Source organism: Sphaerulina musiva (assembly GCF_000320565.1).
Source record: "Sphaerulina musiva SO2202 unplaced genomic scaffold SEPMUscaffold_13, whole genome shotgun sequence".
Classification (NCBI taxonomy): domain Eukaryota; kingdom Fungi; phylum Ascomycota; class Dothideomycetes; order Mycosphaerellales; family Mycosphaerellaceae; genus Sphaerulina; species Sphaerulina musiva.
In genome coordinates, this window is record NW_016017395.1 from 190,300 (window position 1) to 210,905 (window position 20,606).

Here is a 20,606-nt window from a genome sequence, read left to right on the forward strand (position 1 = left end):
CGAGAATGATAGACTACCTACTTCCTACATGTAGGTATATACATGTCACACTATGGGCCCACGGCCATCCTGCTGCCAGTGCCGCGGGTGACAAACAAAAGCACCTCCTCCATGTAGCAGTCCGCCATCAGCAGCAGCTCCGCTCTCCGACATCATCAGCACACTAAGGTAAGTGCCTCCTAGTAGGACGTCCTTTTGACTCCCGTTCTGCTTTACACCGTTCATTCGGGCGAGGCCCGGAGCTATATGATGTAGGTTTGCCCTCCTCAAGGTTGCCCTTTCGGAACGTGTCCACCCATCCTGCCGTTATCTCGCCATTGTCTTTTTTTCCAAATCCAGTTGTACAGGTATTCAGGTACCGGTACTGTCCTGGGTCGCTTGCTTTGATGAGAAGTATCGTCGGCAGTAATGAGGGTAGTGAGGGTAGTATACTACCTCCTCCATGTACTCTGACACTCGGTATGCATTTGGAAGTATGTGGTCTGGCCACTGACTGAACTCACTTTAGTGACCAGGCACGCGAGACTCTCAACTTGGCCGTCTGCCTGTCTGTACCATGGTAACAAGGAAGAAGGGAGTCTGGGAGAGTCGAGACGGGAGCGAGACGGGACTTGGCATGAACGGATAGCGGCAGTACCCACTAGTTCTCCTTCTAGAATAGTTCAGCACCCGTCTCGGGCTGTTGCTGTTGCACCTGCCTGGCACAACTTAGTTCTACTACTGTACCTCCCACCCGACTGCACTGAGGACTGAGCTGTGATTGATCCTCTATTTTCCCCCTTCTCGCCGACTATTTCGCCTCCATCCTCCGAACACACACACCCCAGAACTCCTTGACCTGACCCACCGTCCCGCGTGGAGCAGCAGGGCAGCAGAGCAACAGAGCAGCATGTCTGCAAAAAAGGATATGCGCCGGCCAGATTTGGGTAGGACGTTGGCATATTCGAGCCCCCTCCCTCCCCCCCACGAGAAGGGGCAAATGAAGGCTGACGACTGTGCCACCGGATTCTAGTCGTCCCTTATCATGCTCCCGAGAAGGATGAGGGCGCCACGGACTTTCAGAGTAGGCAATGCACCCAACACAAGTCCCGTCCTGTTGCCAGGAAGTGGTATTATTGTCGCTCAGCAGAGGTACTAATCATGCTGACGTTGCACTTGTCAGGCACCATGACCAGCACCCTACCCATGGCCGCTGTAAGCTATACCTGATGTTTCCATCCGGCCCCCACGTGACTGTATCATCGCTGACACGTAATCCGCTGGGAATGTGTGTGTGTGTGTGCAGATCTTCACGAGGAACAAGTAAGAAGAATCATTCGCCTCCTCTCTCTCTGAAACCGGCCTTTCGTCAGCAAACGAGGAATGATGTTCGATTAAAATTGACTGACTGACTGACACTCCCTGCTGCCAGACTCTTGGGCTGGACGGCAGTGCTCTTTTCCATTCAAAGCTGGCTGTCGGAAACTCCCGCCCAAAAGGCCGTAGCTTCATCGCCTGCTTATCTGCAGGTCGGCATGGCAGCGTTGTCGCTTGCCGTCGGTACGTATCGACTCTCATTTATCCATCCAGAGCTTATACTCCTGCCTGCTTCCACGCGGCACACGGCTTTTGCAAATTCCCCATCAGTTCTCTCATACAGCTCCCCTCATACCCTCAGTATACATGATACATGCTGACACGCGTGTGCTCACCAACAGGGTACATGCCTCTTTTTATGCCTCCCGTCGCCGGATCTGGCCCGGTCGGCGGCAGCGGCACAGAAGCTCCTGCACCAAGCCCGTAGGAGGTAGTCTCTCAGACTCTCTCTACACACATGACATCGACAACCCAGCCACCATACTTGCGTCGTCCCGGTGATGTGCCAACAACACACCTACCTGATACTTGTCATCACTGGATACCTACCACCTGTTGCTTGCTCTTATGAACATCTTCATGTAAAATAAGAGATGGACACTTACCCGCCATCGGTACCTGGCAAGCTTGGCATGTGGGAATGGGCTGGAACTAATCTGGGAGTATAAACCCATCAATTCCCGAACCACAGCCTTGGGACAAACCCCTCAAACTCTGAAGTCAGCAAATTCCTGTATCATTATTGTCAGTAATTACACTTGTTGAAGTTTGTGCGACAACTTGGAAGTTCCAATTCATCTTGACATGATTGCTACTTGGTATCACTGCTGCTGATCACATGAAGCGGAAACCCACCCGATAGAGTACATGTCAGTGAATGGGGAGAGATTCTGCATGATTGACTACGTGATGAAGATGATGATGCTTTTTTTTGTTCTTCGACAAAATCATAGCCCCAAGATGCAGAGTCAACTCCACCATTGCTACTGCTCTACTACTCTACTCGTCTCTACATCAATTGTGCTGAATTCTCCCTTGTTCCCTTTACACACAGTGCAGAAGCAATTTCCTGACACTTCATTTCTATCAATATAAGAGAATAAGAGGAGGAGGGGGAGGAAGAGGAGGAAGTGGAAAAAGACTTGGACAATACGTGGTATACACCACTACCAACAAGAAATCTTTTTTTCGTTTTCCTCTTTTGGGCGCCCTTCTAACAACAACAAGAACAAGAACAAGAATAAAATACAAGGTAAAACTTTTCTTTCTCATCGCTCTCCTAGGTGACTGACCTCTCTCTCTCTTTTTCTCTCTCTCTCTCTCTCCTCTCGAGCTCTTCTTCTTCCTCATCTTCCTCTCTTTTCTCTTTTTTTAATACTTTCTTCTTTCTCTTCTTTCCTTTTCTTCTCTCGACAAACTCCAGATCTCTTAATACGATCAGACTTATTCCTTCTCTTCTTCTCTCCTCTTCCCTTCACCTCCCTCTTATATGCTTTCTCTCTCCTCCTCTCCTATCTCTCCTTCTCCTATCTCCCCTTCTCCTATCTCTCTTTCTCCTCTCCTCTTCCCTTCTCCTCTAATCTTCTTCCTTCCTTTCTCTTACTCATTCATTCCCTTTCAACGTCAATCCCGGATAATTATCATAATCTCCTGTATATTGTCCGTAAGTAGCATACTATTTTTTCGATAATTAGTTTTTTTTCTTTTTTTTTTCTGTCTTTTTTCAAGATTCTCTTTCGCGATTTTTCTTTTTTTTTTCGAGATTTCTCCTTGGAGTAAGGGGCGGAAAAGAGGGAAAGGGAAAAAGAAAAAAGAAAAAAGCTCTTACCTCGCTATACACCTTGCTATATTCATCTGTATCCATCGAGAAAAGAAGACAGAAAAGTTAAAAGTTAGCCAATTTCTCCTTTCCTATCTTTTTCTCTCCTCGAATTCTTCAACAGCATTTCCCATGAAATCACCACCCCAAATTCCCCACCCAACCACACCTCAAAACTTACAATCTGGTCCCGTATCATCCGAACCTTCCTCATCAGAAGTTTCTTCGCTTCTTATTACCATCGGCCTCGAAATCTCCGTCTGCATTCTTTGCGCTGGCAGTAACGCCCGCTGCGGAAGGAATTGTAAAGCAGGAGCAATAATCTCGACGTCGGAAGTCGTGGGAGAGAGGGGAGTTGGAAGGGCGGAAATTAGAGTTGGGAGGATGGTGAGGAAGAAGAGGGAGAAGAGGGAGAGGGAGATGGAGATGGAGATGGAGGTTGTGGTGGTGGGAGAGGAGGGAAGCATTTTCTTTTGTTGGGGTTTGGTTTTGGGGGATGGGAGGAGGGGATATTTGTTGGTGATATGGTGATATGGTGTTGTTGCTGTTGCTGTTGCTGGTTTGAGAGGGGGATTCGGAGGTGAGGAGTTGAGAATTAGAAAGTGGATAGGGATATGGAGGTGGATATATGCCTACCTTATGCATACTTTTTTATTGTTACTGCTACTACTGGACTTACTACGTTCTACGTTCTACGTTCTATATTACCTGATGACCTACCTAATGATCGAATTACCTACTTAGGTACCTATCCAGCTACGTGGTTTACACACACAACATATATCACAACACAGAAATGCCTTCCTCAGTCACGCTGAATGCCGCGTATCCATGCGTATCCATGCGTATCCATCCATATCCATATATCCATACCTTATAGATGTATCTCGACACAAATTACAAGTTTGCAGCTTCACAAGTAGCGAGTAGCAAACATTTCTCCTTGCACAGAGAGTACATGTTTACATAGGGACTGACCTAGAGGGTATCGAAGGGGCACCTGATCTGACCTAGCTAAGATAGGTGAGATAGGTGCGAGCGAGCGGTTGAGTCGAGTCGAACGAACAGTGTTGGTGATTTGTTGTTTTTGTTTGTTCTTGTTCTTGGTGGAACGACACACGGCAGGAGGTAAGGTACATGTAGAGTTTCAATTTCATATCTCGTATCTCGTGTCTCGTTCTGCTGGCTGGCTGTCTGTCTGTCTGTCTACTGTACAAGAGACTGATAAGATAGGTGTGGATGGGAATGGGTTCTCATTTTCCTTCTTCTTCTTTTATAATAACGTATCTTGTGTAGTCAGTCAGTCAGTCAGTCTTCAGGGGTTGTTTGGTATTCATCTACCTCGAAAAAAGGGAAAAAAGGGAAATTCTAGAAGTCCAGGATGCCGAAGAAAACACCATGGCAAGAGGAAGAAGAAGAAGAAGACAAGGACAACATCATCGACGATGATGTGAACGACGATAATGATGAAGCAACAGCCTCGGAGACCCTATTATCCAAACCCGCCAGAAGAGAAACCACCACTAACAACACCAACATTCCATTTCCACATCATCCTCATTATTCATCAAAACAGCAGCGCCACCATCATCATCACCAAACCCGTCTCATCCTCCTCCTCCTCACATTCATCCTCATTCTCTGCCCATTCATATTCCTCCTCGGCTTTGCCCTTGGCAGCAGCAGACAAACAACAACAAGAACAACACCACCCCAAAGCATTACCAACGACGACATCAACGACAACAAAAACATCACAAATCAGCCATATTTCTCCCACCCATCCAAACCTTCTCCTCTTCTTCCACTTCATCCTCTTCATCCTCCTCATCTTCATCTCGAAAAAGAAAAAGAAGAAAAAGAAAAAGAAACCCCCCCATTCCCCCCAACCCCCTCCCTCCAGCAAAAAACCTTCAACGGCTCATTCTTCCACGAAACCAAATTTCGCGCAAAACCTTCCCCGGAAGTCGATCACGTTTGGGATAGCTTAGGGATAAATTGTTCGTCTCATCCCTATCCCATTCCCATCCTCTGCAAAAAAGCAATCAATCGACTAATTTGTTTTTTGTTTTTTTTTTAGATCGAAGTATCCTCATCCCGCCACACCTCGCACCAAATCTCGGTTTGAGACATCGTGAACATGTCCATGCAAAGAGGAAATATGGAGGAGGATATGTGGCGAATTTGGAGGGTTTGCATCATTTGCATTGTCTTGTATGTTTGATGCTTTTTTCATGCACTTTATGCTGCTGACTTTTTTTTCGGTTTGTGCTGACCTATTCAATTTTTTGGGGGGTGATATCTTACTTAGAATTTATTGCGTCAAGCTCTTTATTGGAATTTCCCGTATTATCATAATCGTGGCGAAGGGGCGTTTCGAAATGATGAGGGGATTGTGGAGAGGCATGTTAGTGAGTTTTTTTCTTTTTCTTTTTTTCTTTTTCTTTTTCTTTTTTTTTCAATTATCATAAAGCTATTTCTTTCAAACAGACAAACAGAACAACTACTGACAACGATTTAATTCGGCATAAAAGCGCACTGCCTAGATATTCTTCGACAGCAACTACAATGCACGATAGATGTAGGAGTCATGGGACAAATTTGGTATCAACCATCAACAACATCGCCATCGCCCGGGGGACAGCAGCAGCAGCAGCAGAAAAAACCTCAACCATTTGTGGATTTCAACACAAAGCACACATGTCGTAACTTCGAAGAAATTCGTCAATGGGCTTTTACGCATCAAATTCAAGAGCCGACTCCCCAGGACTTTTTGGAGCCGCCAGGTGCGGAAGATACGATATATCAAAATATTCCATAGAGGGTTGAAGAAAGACGTGCACGTCATTTTGGACGGGCGAGTGCTTTGTTGATTTCTTCTTGGGAATAACCGAGAATGTAGAGAATGTCCAAGAGAGTGGTGCTGTTGAGTTTGCTGGGAGCAGCATGTTGCACTTTTGGTTTGGCGTTGAAAGCGATTCCCAGGCCTGCAACTTCCATCATAGGTAAATCGTTTGATCCATCACCCACCGCAATGACATTTTCGGGACTGATAGCGTTGTCTTTTGCAATTTGTAAAAGTAGCTCTCGCTTCTTCAGCCCATGAATAATAGGTTGACCAGAGACTAATTCACCAGTCAATTCCCCCCGAACCGGATCCGTGACCAAATGGTTCGCATATGCATAGCTCAAGCCCAGAGTATCTTTAACCCATTCTGCCAAGGGCGTGAAACCACCACTGAGCACAGCCCCTTTCCACCCGAGCTTGATCAAAACGCGCAGCAGCTCCGGCGCTCCAGGCGTAAAGGTGATGATTTCACTCTTGAGTTGCTCCCAGATGGTAGTGGGCACGCCGTGAAGAAGAGCCACTCGAGCTCGCAATGATGCTTCAAAGTCTGTGTAGGGCTCCTCTCCACGCATGGCGGCCTCGGTGATGGCGGCGACTTGGTCGTACAAGCCCACGGCTCTCGCTAATTCATCAATGACTTCTTGCTGGATCAGAGTACTGTCCATGTCGAAAACTGCCAGCCCTGGCGTTCTGTGCGCGGCATAGAGAGGGCCTGGTTGCAGGATGATCTCGACATGGTATTGGCTTTGCAATGTTTGCAGGGATGGACCGTCTGTGAAAATCTTGCATTCTCGTAACGTTGGGGTTGTGCCCACTGATAGCTTCACCTCTGCTACGCGGCCATTCGTCGCTGTCGTTGGTATTTGGTCGAGAAATCTCGTTGATAAGATCTTGGCGCCATCGGGGTGGGCGGTGTGTTGGCTGTAGGAATTGCTGATGCTACCAAACAGCTTCTGCCACATTTCAGAATGCAGATCGTCCTTGGCGAAGATCAGAGCTACGAGCTCGGCGTCTGCTGTTTGTGCTTCCATCTTGTCGTCAGGCCAGCCAACGGCTTGGTGGAGATGGACTTGCTGCAGACCGAGTCCACGACCTGGCAGATCGTGTCCTGTCCTGTCGTCTTGTAGAGAGTGGGAGTCAGCTTGGCAACTTGAAGTCTGGAAATACGGAAACTCCCGCTGGTGTATTCACGTGACTGACAATAACTTCGCTCGGAGGTTGACAACAACTGCTCTTGAATGCAACATCAATATCAATACATGTAGTCGTCATGGGCAGCTTTGATATATCGACATGTGAGTCCATTCACACATAACTCTGTCCTCTCCTCTCCCTCCCCTCCTTACTACTCCTCCAAACCCCTCCCTTCCCCGTCCTCCCTCCCATCCGCACCACCCCGACCAGATACTGCACACCCGCCACCACCCCATCCACCACCTGCACCCCTTCTTCCCGCACCACCTCTTCCACCGCAACTTTCATCTCCGTCATGCCCGCACACCCCAAACACAGCACCTCCGCCCCCTGCCCCACCAATTTCCGACTCACCTTTCTCAACACCCCCAACACATTCTCTCTCGGCAATCGTTCCAAATCCAACACTCCCAAATCACACGATTCAATCCCTGCCACATATTTCCCCATCCCATACGCTTCTCCGACGGAAGCTTGATGCATTTTCACACTGCGTGCACTCGTTGCGATGATTCCGATTTGATTTCCCATGCTGCGAGCGACGAGTAAACTCGCTTCCATGATGCCTATGACAGGAAGGTCGAATTCTTCGCGCAGCATTCCGATGAGTGGGTGATTGGAATAGCAGGCCACGAGAATCGCGTCGTGGGAGGGTATGAGGTCGGGGTGAGTGTGGATCAGAGATCGGAAACAGGCGGCGGAGGAGAGGACGGCGTCGACGTGGCCTTCGATTGCCGTGGGAGAGTCGTTGGCTGGGCCGGTGAAACCGGCGATGGAGACGTCGGGGGGAAGGGTGTGTTGGACGGAGTGCAGGCAGGAGTCGGTCATGCTGGAGGTGGAGTTGGGGTTGATGAGGAGGATTCGGATGGGTTTTGGTGGTGTGGAAGGGTGGGCATTTGCAGAGCCGTTGTTGGTTATCATCATCGATGGTATACCATTTGGCTTGCTTGACACTGAAACGGCCGTGCTCTCAATCATGGCATTGTTATCATCATTGAGGCGCGGAGGCTCCACGACCCCAGTCTGTTGAGAAATTCTCTGATAATGCTCGACACGTCTATGTCTCTCAAAATCGAACGTCTTGGTCTTTCCTTGCCGACACGCATCCAAATCAATCTCCGCGAAAACCACCTCATCTTCTTTCGTCTTCGCTTCCGCCACAATCCTCCCTTCTGGATCCACGATACAGCTCCCCCCGATCAGATCGTATTTCCCATCATCCATCCCACATCGTGCAGCACAGACACTAAATGTGGCATTCATGTAGCTATTGCTCTGCATGGAAAGTTTATGATGAAACAACGCATCCTGTTCTGCCTGTGCAGGCGACTGCTTTGCATCAGAGCCCCACAAATCCGGCGCGAAACCTGCTGTATTGAAACCACAAAGCACCACCTCGACTCCTTGTAGACCCAGACATCGCCACGCTTCGGGCCATCTCCGATCATTACAGATCATCATGCCAAAGATGGGTTCGGAGGAATCTGCGAGATCGGGTACTCGAAAGGCATTGAAGCCTAGATCCCCGGGGAGGAAATATCGCTTCTCTAGCTGGTTTGTCGCTTCGGGATTCTCAAAGGGCTCGAATGTGCCGGGAAGATGGATTTTGCGGTATTTGGCGAGGATCGATCCCGTCTTGGCGTGAAAGTAAATGCTGGAGTTGAAGTGTTGACCATCTGTGGTCGCTTCTGCAAAGCCTACGCTAATATCGATGGCCAACTCTTGGGCTTTGGTGAAGAGGGGTGCTGTCTGGGGAGCTGTGCGGATGTCGCCATGTTCGAAGAAGGAGTCTAGTTCGCTCTGGTCTGCGATGAGATAGCGAGGAAAGAAAGTGGTGAAAGCAATTTCAGGAAAGAGTACTACTTCTGCCTGGTGCTGGGATGCATCTTCAAGCAGACTGATCATGCGTTGTAGCACCTCTGGCCGTGGTGTCGTCCGGTGCACAGCACCAATCTGCGCTGCTGCGATACGTATCTTTCGTGCCATGTGTGTGTGTGTGTGTTAGGGAAGAGGTGTGGGATGAGCTTGGCCCAGGACGCCTGAAGCGGGATGAAGTATTAAGCAGATGTTGTACAGCATGTCAGCAGGCGAGTCATGCCTACCTCACTCACCTCACGTACATGTACCTGCACATGTAGACTTACCTCCAACTTGTAGACCACAGGGCGCGATGTATCCAGGATGTTGTCTACCAGTCGACAGAGACTCATCACCTTCTTCATCGGGCCATGTGCTACCTGATGGTGTTGCAGAGTGCCCCGCCCATGAGCATTATGCACTGAAGGTTGACGACTGGACGTGTGAAGACGGATGGATGGTAAATGGTACTCGGGCCGGTGCCAGTCGTGGGACCCGTCGCCTGCTGTCGCCGACGGCAGAATCATTGGGTGGTTGGGAGAGGGGCTGAGGCTGTTATCATGTTGCATTATCAGCAGTCCAGCGCTGTTCCCTCTCAGGCTCTCAGCTGCGTCCCCCTGGTCGAAGAAGAGGTACTTACTAAGGTACCTAGAGGGAGTAGAGGCTAGCCATACTGTACGGGTGTCACTGTGTCACTGTGTCACGGTGTGGCAACTGGCAATCAATGTGATTGTGCCCTTCTTCCTTCTTGGCCTGCGACACCGGCCACTCGATGATAAGAGAGGTACAGCACTACAGGTAGTCTGAGGTAGATAACATTGGGACAAGGCAGTCGGCCATGCTCCGGCTTATTATTTTTTAACGGTATAACCCCCCCGGCATCCCTACTGGGCTAGGTAATACTGTACGATCTGGGAGAACAAGCTCGCGTCGCTTCTGAACTTCGCGCGCTTCTTGTTGGTTTGTGTGTGTCAACCCTGGTCGGTGAGTGAAGTAAGCAGATCCGAACAGACATGCCGATTCGCGGAGGGCTGGACATTCGCATCGCGGCTAATTGCGAATGGCAGTCCAACGTGGAATTCGCGTGGTCCGTCTGGCGTTTGCCATCTCTGGATTTCCTGTTGTGGCATACTGTCGAACCTAGCGCTGATGCAGGTGTGGAGGGCGGGAGCAGGGAGCATGGAGCATTGGCATGTTGTGAATGATGATGGATGTCCAGTGGGCAGTGGGCAGCGGGCAGCGGGCAGGGTGGTAGGTACTGTCGTTGCAAAAGGTAGGGTGGTATCGGGAGCTGTCCCTCAACTGCCACCCGGTGGAAGATAGTTCAATCCCACTGCGTATATGCTTGAATCTCTTATTGCGCCTGGAGGATTCGCTTGTTGGATGCAAGAATTGCGACCGACACTCCTCTACCATTGGCCACGTAGCTGGCATCCTGGCGAGGCTGATCTCATCGAGCAGACGCCGCCACGCAGACGAGACCCTACATGTACCGTATTGCAACTTCACACACCTCCTCGACTCGCGCGCGCGGAAGTAAGAGTCTCGCCGTGCCATCGGAGGGAGCTGCGGTAGTGGTCCCCATTGCGGGTCGTGTTGGGGACAGGCATTGTTATTGCGGTTATTGCGCGCGCTGCTCGTAGTTCTATCTCTGGCATGACCGAGTGATTCCTACTACTACTACCTACTACTACTACTACTGCCGTTGGGCGCTGATCGTAGTCATCGACATGACCACCTTCTCGTCCCTCACCTGCTCTCACCCATTTCCCGTGTCCTCGACGTCTCTGTTTCCGGTGAAGCCAAGACGTGAGACTCCACCCCCGCCGTCGTCTGCCCCTCCTCTGTCCACGCCCCTCATGCCCTCCTTCCACCACCAGCAGCAGTCGCAGCAGCAGTCGAGCGCCAGTGCCAGCGCCAGCACCAGCACCAGCCAGGCCAGTCCTCCGCCGGGACCACCTCAGCAGCAGCAGCAGAGCGTCGACGGCGCCGATAGAGCCCGCGCATACAAGTCGCGGAACAAGAGACCATGTGACTTTTGCCGATACAAAAAGGCGGCGTGCCATCTGGAGAGTGCACCGCCGTGTGAGTTGTGCATTCGCTACAACAAGGAGTGTACGTTTGTGGAGAGTCCCGCCAAGAGGCGTCGGCCCAACGACTCGGCTGCCGACAAGGAAAACCACGTGCATGGCAACGGTATCGGCAACGGCCACAGCCACGGCCACGGCCACAGCCACGGGAATGGCAGCATGTTCAAGAGCGCTCGCACGGGCAGCCACGATCACACGCCCGCTTTCACCAACGGCAACATTCTAGATCTCCAACAGGATCTGCTACCGTGGGAAAATGGCATCAACCCCTTCTCGGTCAATGGCATTCCGGCCCTGGACGGGGACCTGCACAACCCCGACTTTCCATTCGATCCAGCCCTGTATCAGGAGCCTGTGCCGTTTGAGACCTTTGAACCCCTGTCGGCGTCGACGATGCATAGCATAGATCACAAGTTCCCCAACAATCACCGACATAGCTCTTCCTTTGACCACTCGACCTCGCCACAATCGAGTATCGCGAGCTTGCCTATCGACCTCACCCTGCCTTTCGACTCTACTAGCGGCGAGCCTTCTCTCGATCGCCAGCATTCGAGCAATGCCCAGATTGTGGGATTAGGGGGCGAACTCGACCCGTATTTGCTGTCCAGGTATCGATACGATGAATACAACGAGGCGTCGTTTCAATCCGTGCGCATGCGCAAGATGAACAGTGGTCCCGCAGAGTCGCAGCAGTCCGTGCCCGCCTTTTTCGTCATCCAGCACAATGGTCTCGCTTCCAAAGCGCAGCCACGGGACAAGTCAGATTCCGGCGAGAAGTGGCGGCGAGAGCTGGAGGAGCTTGTGCCTGAGGAAGTCGGAAAGCGGTTGATTCGACTCTTCTACCGATATGTGCAGCCATATTTCCCCATCCTGAGCCGGGAAGGTGGCGAGCGAGACGCAGATGGATTTCGGGTGCCCCGAGAAATGCCTCCGTGTGTGCTCGCAGCCATATATGGACATGCGCTCCCCTTTTGTCCGTGGGACGAGAAGCTCTGTGTGGACGTGTACACGCCATCATCTGCGGACGCACTCTTCAAGCTATCATGGCTCTCGTGCCAGCCTCTACTCCACACTCCCACCATCGCCGTGCTACAAACACTCCTCATGCTGGTGCAACGCCGACCGACGAATCGCCACGTGAGCGACACTCCCTTCAAATGGGTCATGATGTCGACGGCAGTGAGCATTGCCCAGGCCCTGGGCCTGAACCGTGACCCTACCGATTGGCCGATTCCTTCGTGGGAAATTCAGCAGCGAAAGCGGCTCGCGTGGGCAGTGTTTGTGCAAGAAAAGTGGCTCGCGCTCAATTTTGGACGCAGTAGCCATATCCAAGCGGATGATTGGGATGTGCCCAAATTGACAGAAGGCGATTTCCCCGAACCGGATCGAAGCTATGACGAGAATCACATTGCAGATTTCAGCTGCCAGCACTTTATCAAACTCTGCGACTTGACCATGATTGTCGACGACATCCTCCGCAAGCTCTTCAGCATCAAAGCGACGAGACAGCTGCACACCAGTCTGGAAGCGACCCTCGAGGTTGCCAAGCCCCTGCGCATCCGATTGACCGAATGGAATCAGACACTCCCGGCTGGTCTGTTGCCCAGTCAGCCTGCTACCACCACCACTACTACTACCACTAATGGCGCTCCATCACCCATCCTCAACTCTCCGGGGAGTGATCGGCGCAAATCCGTGCAACTCGAGCTCGATGGTAACGGCTCCTTGCAACTCGCATACATTACGGCCAAAATCGAGCTCTTCCGCGCGATGCTCCGACCCCGCGTGACCGATGCCAACGCAGCAGCCATCACCGCCCTCCGAACAGGAGCTCTCGCTGTTGCCAAAGAAATTTCCACTTTTCTCGACGACCTCCACGCCAGAGAATTAGAAGCTTTTTGGACGAGCTGTGAGTTTTTTCATTCCCTTTATCCCCTCAACCCTACTCCCTTTAACATTCGCTAACCCGTTTTTTTTTTCAACCAAAAAGACGCTCGAACAAATTTCACCATCGCCTCCTCTTTTATGCTCCTCCTCTTCGCCACCTCGCCCACTCTCCCCGACGCGAAAGAATGTCTCTCTCTCCTCAACGCCTGGCGCAGTCTCTTACGCATCAAGAGTCGGAGTTGCGATTTACTCAGTTTGGCTCTTTTGCGACTCGATGGAGTGTTTGTGGCGGGTATGGATCAGTTGATTGAATTGAGTCCTGCGGCTGAACAGGCTTGGAGGGAGAAGAAGGAGAATGGTGGATTTGGTAATCAGAAAGAGGGGGGGATGGGATGATGGGGGAAAGAATCGGTTGGGGATGGGGGGATGGGGGATGGGGATATGATGATAATAATGAAGATATACCTCCTGATGATTGCGGGATGTGTGATATATATTGATATATGTTATCAAGGGGTTGGAGGGGGTTTTGGCTCAAATTTATAGATAGGAGCTTGCTTGCTTTGTAGATAGTTTGTGGATATATATACAAATCTCTGAATTAGATGGAGAGTGAATGAATGAATCAAGATGTAGAAATTGAGTTATAAGGTTTACTACCTATTCCTTAGGAGGTATCAGTTAGGAAGATAAGACAAGACGAAGGCAATTCTACATAGAATATAACGCGAGTCGGTTAATCATCTTTCTCTTCACATCTTAGATACCTAAGCTAAAGTTTGACGATTTCTCCATCTCCATCTCCATCTCCCCCATTTCCATCCCCCTTCCCATCTCCCCCCCCCCATTTCCATCCCCCCATCCAACACCCTCCATCCCCTCTTACTCCCCCCCAACCCCCTTCCACCCTCCAACCCACCCCTTGACAGCCTTCATAAACTTCATAAACCCCACATTCATTTCCTCGTGCAAATATTTCTTGTCCAAGATTTTTTGCGGGAAAGCTATTCCTGCGCCGTAGAGGCCGGGGATTTGTCGATTCTTTGACATCTCATTCTTCGGAGTGGTGTTGGGAATGTAAGAGAATATTCCTTTGTCGTGATCGAAAATTGGGTTTATGAAGAGTTCTTCGTTTTTTGCGTTTGCGTTTGTGTGGCCTTTGGGAATGATGATGCTGAGAGTAGGAAGGGGATTTTTCACGTATCCGATTGCTTGGATGAGGAATTTTGGCGAGGGGATTTTTTCTTCTTGTTCTTTCTCGAGAAGATATTTTCGATAGACACTTTCTTCGTCGCCTTTTTTGTATCGAATCATTTGGATTTTGCCGTTCGCTACCGAGGTTACTGTTGTTGTTGTTGTTGAGGAGGAGGATGAGGATGAGGAGGATGAAGAAGAAAACAACGGTTCGAGATTCTTCTTCGCCCACACAGCAGCTTGACCTTTCAAACCGGTATTATCGCGAGCGGAAACGTGGCCGGAAGAGTCGTATTCGGCGTAGCGGAGAGGGTGGCGGGTGAACCATTTGACGTTGAGGTTGAGGTGAGGGGAAGAGGAGATGATGTGGGAGAGATTCATGAGGACGAGGATGGCGGAGTGGGAGGCGCCGATGACGGCAATGGTTGTTGGTGTGCGGCTGCTGGAGAGAGGGGTGAGGAGGGTGCGGAGGGTGGTGGGGGATAAGGCGTCGTCGAGGTTGATGTGTTTGAGCCCCGGAGGTTCGTAGGGGAGGGGTGGGTCGAGGGGGGTGGAGCCGGTGCAGAGGATGAGGCGTTTGGTGCGGATGGGCTCGAGGGGTGTGGAGGAGGAGGAGGAGGATTGGGTTGGGGTGGTGAGGTTGACGTTCCAGGTTTGAGAACGCTCGTCGAGAGTGGCGGATGTGACGCGGCCGGGTTGCGCTGTGACGCCGGGAGTGTTCTTGAGGCCGGAGGTGAGCATGAGGCAGATATCTGCTGCGTGGCTGAGTTGACAACCTTTCTCCTGGTCCAGCTTTCGAATATCTTGGAGTAAATCTTTGCTGCTACCAGCGCTCACAATATTCCGAAACGGAGTAACCGATTCCGCAAACTCCAAAAAGAGCTTGGTCTTGGTATTCGAAGGCACTTCGCGGTAGTACTGATTGATTCTGCCTCCTTGAAAAGTCTCATCCACCCAGAGAATATTGCCGACTTGCTTCTCCAACAAATTTCCCACAGATACGATCCCCGCCGGTCCTGCTCCCACCACCACAGCCTCATACGTGCTGTGCAAATCCGACATTGCGGAATCTCTTCTGTACACTGGTGCATCGTCTGCAAGTGTAGCCATCGTTCTTCTTCTTCTTATACTGTCCAAGTTTGCCCAAAATCTTCTCGAACCAACAAACTCCCTCAAGTTTGCTCGTCTGGAAGCAACAAGAGCGTTGGCCAACGGTCTCTCGACAAACATGGCTGCTGCACGAGTTGTGGTAGTAGTACTCCCCCCATCACCACCGTACACCCTCCCTTGCCACGCGGCCCGAGTTTGCCGCCCGGGCAACAACGACTTCATGCATGGTGAAAGCTCACCGGGGGAGGAGGATCGGACATCGATTAACGTCCTGATAACGCGTTTTACCAGACCGCTCGTATGATGAGGAGGATTTCGAGACATGTGTGTGGTCGAAACCCGCGAGCACGTGGAAAGGTCGCTTGCCGATGGTCCGACGAGGATACTTTTGCTGGACAATGAATCTTTCTCTCTCTTCACCTCTCTCTCTCTCTCTTCGTTCTACCTCCTAGTAGTCAATCCAAGAGCCCCGAAGAACTGGCAACGCTTAACTTGAACTTCAACGTATAGTTTCCCCCGTAAGAGCAGCTCTCCTTGTTTGTCTTGTTTGTCTTGTTTGTCTGATACGTCACGTTCGAACAATAGAAGGCTTTGTTCGCTACTCTAGGGCTACCCGACAAGCCGCAGAGTGAGTAAGCGTGTGTATAGCGACAACGCGAGTTCGACGTTCTCTATTCGTTCCGTGCCGTTTCAGTCCTGAAGGTAGAGTACAGTATCACGTGCCGCAATAGGTATATTTCTCTATACCTATCTGTCTTGCTTTCAGTAGGTTTGTTCTTCTTTCTTTCTTGGTGTTTCGATAGGAGGAGGAGGAGGAGGAGGAGGAAGCAAAAACAGAGTCAAAGGGGTGGCGAATGGAGGTACTCAGGGAAAAGTCTTGGCGCGGCGTGACCGAGATCGGCGGTCTTTAGGGGCTGTTCAATAGCCTCCAGCCGCAGTTGCCGCAGTTACTGCGATGGCCCTATAAACACCGCTGGCTTCGATAGTGACGCTCTCAGTCGCTGCGGTTAACGGTCGCAATATATTAGACGGTATTTGCAGTACGACAGTAACTGTAGTGCCTACAAACGGCTATATTGTTTAATAGGCCGACTTTATATAGTACTATACTATTAACTATATAGTACTGTGCTATCAACCTGCGCTAAGCCGCCTCGGATAGCTCCGAAGTTATATATACAAACAACTGTAAGTGTTACTTAAGGTATTAATACGACTACTGCTCTATTAATATATTAGTATATAATACGATCGATAGGCCGAATTAAACATAGTATTAAGCGCTTTCGATTCTACTCTTTTTACGCCAATCGAACCGATAGTCGCTATACTGTACGGCTATCAATATACCTCCGAGACCCCGAGTAAAGCATAATACCGGCAAATTATAGAACTAATTGTTTAACGAGAAGGCAGACCGCGATGCCGCCGCGTAACGAGCTCTCGTATACTTAAAGGCTATAACTATAGAGGATATCGTCTCGCCTCCTCCGAAGCGCCCTACCCTACCCGATCGAGCATCTTCTTAGTCGTAGCTATACCTACTTACTAGGTACCTAGACTACCTATCTACTAGGAATAAATCCCTAATAACCGGTATCCTCGACCCGTTCTTAGAGGACAGTCTAGGCCAATTTGGTAAGAGTTAGTCTCTGCTCGGCGACGAAGAGAATAGTACAAGTAGGCCTGCCTCCTAAGACTCTACTAGTTATACACTCGGCAACGGGGACGATAAAGACGAAGACGATAATAATAACGAGGACGTTAGTAGGGATGTTGCTAGTATATAGGCGGAATATTAGGACAGTAGTAGTTAGAAGAAGCAGAAATCTCCTCCTTTTCTATAGGACGCCGGCCGGGTACTAGAATTCAAACTACTAGAGGCTTATATCAAGGTACTAGCTCGTAACAAGCATAGGGCCGGTAGTCTGCGCAAGCTAGAGAGAGACTATCTTATCGCTATCGTGCTCAATATAGCAAAGGAGCTGTATCTAGAGGAAGCGTAGACACTGACCCTATATTAGGGTTAGTATAAGACAAAAGAAGACTAATACTAACGACGGACGCAGGCTACAGAGCGTTTACTCTTTAAGTATAGTAGGTTTGGCATTAATTGGATTACCGGCCTCGTTATAGCAGACGACTATGTCTAGGAGAAGTACCTTAAGCTAGATTGTTATAAGCATACGAGATCATTGCGGTCTGAGCTATTGCTAGGAGCGTAGTAGTGTTAGGCTATATAGGCTATAAAGACTGCAACTAGATACCTCTCTATTAGGGGTACTAGTACCGCAATTGCTAGTAGTTAGGGAAAGAAGCGCAAGCGTACTATCTAGCCGGGCGTTGCGTTAGATAAGGCAGCGGCTATTACCGAAGAAGTAGTAGAAGAGGAGGACGACGACGATAACGGTCCCGCAACGCCGGCTGCGAATAGTATTAATACCCGCCGGGCCGGTACAGTTCCTCTCTTAACCCCGAGGGAGAAGAAGGTATCTAGCGCTAAGTTGCTTGGTAAATCTATAGAGAGAGCTGCTGCTATTGCCGTAGAGGCTAGGCTCGAACCCAAGCGTTAACTAACGGAAGCGAGAACGTTAATGTTCGCTTTCTTTAGTACTTAGCTCTATTCTAATACCTGTATACGGACGTAGAACGAACAACCGTAGATAGTAGCTCTATTTGTAGAGGGTAACTATAAGTATCGCCTACGCTTTATAGCTACTATCCAATCTGACAACAATACAGATAATAGCTTTAACCGTAAGGTAGCTCGCGTTGACTTTATACGTAACCGTCGATAGAAGCAGCTTATACGTATTGCTAAAGCAGAGGCCGCTAGTAGGAAGCACTATACTATAGTTATACGCCGCGATATTATCGAGGGCATTGACCTCGACGCTATGCGGCCTTATAAGATCAGACTGTTAGAGAGTAACAATAAGAATACCGATAAGGAGGCAGACCGCCGTTCTAGTACAGTTCCGGATATACTACGCCTAATAAACTAAGAGCTCTATTATACTACACTACTACCCTACTACCCTACTGTCTCTACAATACTGTATACTACTTTATATATATCTCAAATAAATCTCGAGTCGTTCCGTCCGTCTAGCAGTTATCGCTATATCTTGCTTCTTATGCCCCCCCCCCCTCCCCCCCCCCTCCCCCCTCTTAGTTAGGCCCCGGGGGCCTGACGGTCAAAACGTACGGATATAGAGCTACTACTCAAGGAATCTTATCTTCTACGCGGATAGCCCTACTACTAGTTGCTAGTGTATACTTATAGTCCTCCTATATATCCGTAGCTACTATATCCTAGAACCTGTCTATCTCCTTCTCTTGCCTATCGACCGATCGACTCGGCCCTATATTCTAATTGAACATATCGGCCCTCTGCGGTAATAGTACATCTCGTTCTATCCGTGCTATTTTATCCTTAAACAGCGTATCCTCTGCGTTAGTACGACGGATAAAATTGTATAGTACTACTAAGGTATAGACAAGCCGTACCTACGTCTCTTTATTATACCGAGAACGCTTCTTAAGGATATAGAATCGATTCTTAAGGACGCCAAACACTCGCTCTACAACATTGCGTAGTAAGGAATAGCGTAGATTAAAGAGTTCCTTCGTATTAACTAGACGCAGGTCTGCCTGTTGTCTACTACTACGCTATATAGTAACCAATAGTTGTAACTACTCTTTCAGGTAATACCGAACCCCGCTAGAATATAGAATCAACGTTATATCCGAAGAGACATAGCTAGCGTCTGCAAGGTAGTACTTGCCTAGAGGTAGGTTTGCCCCGAATCTATCTATATCTCTAGCGTAGCCTAGTACAGTAACGTCCGCTATAGAGCCCTCCTATCTAGCTAATATATAGGTAAACAGCATATTGAAGTCTACTACGGCTAATACATTCTAGGAGAGGTCGCCTTTACGATTCCGGAATAGCTTGCTTTCCCCTATAATATAAGCCTTAATATAGCTACTATCTAGGGCTCTAACGCAATCCTAGAAGTATAGAAAGAACTTGCTATTACTCTGAATCCGTATAGGTATTGCCTTATAATCCGGCTCTTATACTACCTCCTTATACAGCGATAGCAGTATAGCTATAACATAGTAGAAACTGTCGCTTATTGTACCTAGCGGCCTTCTAAACTGACTCTTTACAGCCCGGAACCTACTACCCTATCCTACAATATATAGGAAATGTATAAGTCTCTTAGTAGCTGTTAGTATACGCTCTGATTCCAAGCTATAAGACATTATCAATCTTGCTAGCAAGGCCTCAAATGTACGCCTATCAATATGCATTAACCTATATAACTCGTCTTTATAGTTAATAAAGTATACTGTCTACAGAGTACTATAGTCGCTCTCTTTCTAAGGGTCGCGTAATAGGAATTCGTCGTAGTATACGGCGGCGGCGGCGAGATTGGTAGTAGACTATCGTTCCTCCTCGCTATTAGATAACATCGATCGTTCGTAAAATTACTGCTTTTAGACGTTAGTAACTATAGAATAGAGGCAATGCGATAGAAAATGCACCTTAACAGCCGTATTGATAGTCGCAGTTCGATATTATTGATAGATTACTATATTAGGCAAGCCGGTATACTAAGATACAATATAGGCAATGTAATTGAGTTGATTACAGTTCAACTGTATATTTACGGACTTTAGGCAACTATATAGACTATAGCAACTGCGACTAGCGTTCAATAGCTTTATTAACTGCCGTATTGCGGCGTTAATACGTTCAATAGAGCAGAAACAGTGCAAATTCGAGCCGTAGCAACTGCGGTTAGAGGCTATTGAACAGCCCCTTACTCTTAGGGAACTTTTGAAAAAACGACTACAGAAAAAGAGATTGTAGGCTGTACTGATATTAAATCACAAAATAGAAATAGTCATAAACTTGTCAAGAGGTATATCCTATGACTACAGAAAATATGCGGCTAAGAAGGACTGAAATGTTTGAGAACAGAAAAAACGATTGCATCATTCGCCCTGCAATCACGACTTTGTCAGGAGGTAGTCAATATGGCTTGGCATAAAGTACCTAATGTAGGTAGTGTTGATGTAGCACACAGCATTCAGGCACCCGTTGCAAACGGTCAGGACGGCGATGAAGGACGGCGAGGTTGAAGCCTGAGGCACAAGAGACAATGTCTATATAGCACAGCTGATAGACACTCAATTGACAATCATGGATCTCAATTTTACACTTCAACAGGTAGGAGGT

The 20,606-nt window shown here is 49.0% G+C and overlaps 6 protein-coding genes across 6 annotated transcripts; 3 read left to right on the forward strand and 3 right to left on the reverse strand.

The window, feature by feature from the left end:
• The first annotated feature begins 739 nt into the window (after positions 1-739).
• SEPMUDRAFT_152299 (uncharacterized protein) lies at positions 740-2,133 on the forward strand. Its single transcript, XM_016907361.1, has 6 exons — positions 740-926; positions 1,013-1,063; positions 1,163-1,194; positions 1,286-1,302; positions 1,412-1,539; positions 1,698-2,133. Exons 1-6 carry the CDS (start codon positions 890-892, stop codon positions 1,781-1,783), a joined length of 351 nt encoding a protein of 116 aa, XP_016756095.1. The 5' UTR covers positions 740-889; the 3' UTR covers positions 1,784-2,133.
• A 683-nt stretch (positions 2,134-2,816) lies between these two features.
• Positions 2,817-3,642, reverse strand: SEPMUDRAFT_159536 (uncharacterized protein; the record flags this gene model as incomplete). Its single annotated transcript, XM_016907854.1, has 3 exons — positions 2,817-3,031; positions 3,185-3,210; positions 3,357-3,642. 3 exons carry the CDS (start codon positions 3,640-3,642, stop codon positions 2,960-2,962), a joined length of 384 nt encoding a protein of 127 aa, XP_016756096.1. The 3' UTR covers positions 2,817-2,959.
• Positions 3,643-5,078: 1,436 nt separating this feature from the next.
• SEPMUDRAFT_55107 (uncharacterized protein) lies at positions 5,079-5,996 on the forward strand (the record flags this gene model as incomplete). Its single annotated transcript, XM_016909332.1, has 4 exons — positions 5,079-5,175; positions 5,256-5,389; positions 5,487-5,586; positions 5,710-5,996. Coding segments are annotated over 4 exons (618 nt in total), but the record flags the coding sequence as incomplete, so codon positions are not given.
• On the reverse strand, positions 5,578-9,203 carry SEPMUDRAFT_136816 (uncharacterized protein; the record flags this gene model as incomplete). The annotated part of the gene is made up of 2 exons (XM_016902803.1): positions 5,578-7,136; positions 7,432-9,203. The coding sequence occupies 2 exons, from the start codon at positions 9,201-9,203 to the stop codon at positions 6,020-6,022; spliced, it is 2,889 nt and encodes a 962-aa protein (XP_016756098.1). The 3' UTR covers positions 5,578-6,019.
• A 1,730-nt stretch (positions 9,204-10,933) lies between these two features.
• SEPMUDRAFT_54968 (Fungal_trans-domain-containing protein) lies at positions 10,934-13,447 on the forward strand (the record flags this gene model as incomplete). The annotated part of the gene is made up of 2 exons (XM_016909325.1): positions 10,934-13,073; positions 13,155-13,447. The coding sequence occupies 2 exons, from the start codon at positions 10,934-10,936 to the stop codon at positions 13,445-13,447; spliced, it is 2,433 nt and encodes an 810-aa protein (XP_016756099.1).
• A 447-nt stretch (positions 13,448-13,894) lies between these two features.
• SEPMUDRAFT_152302 (uncharacterized protein) lies at positions 13,895-16,152 on the reverse strand. Its single transcript, XM_016907362.1, has one exon. The coding sequence runs from the start codon at positions 15,677-15,679 to the stop codon at positions 13,934-13,936; it is 1,746 nt and encodes a 581-aa protein (XP_016756100.1). The 5' UTR covers positions 15,680-16,152; the 3' UTR covers positions 13,895-13,933.
• Between the last annotated feature and the right edge of the window lie 4,454 nt (positions 16,153-20,606).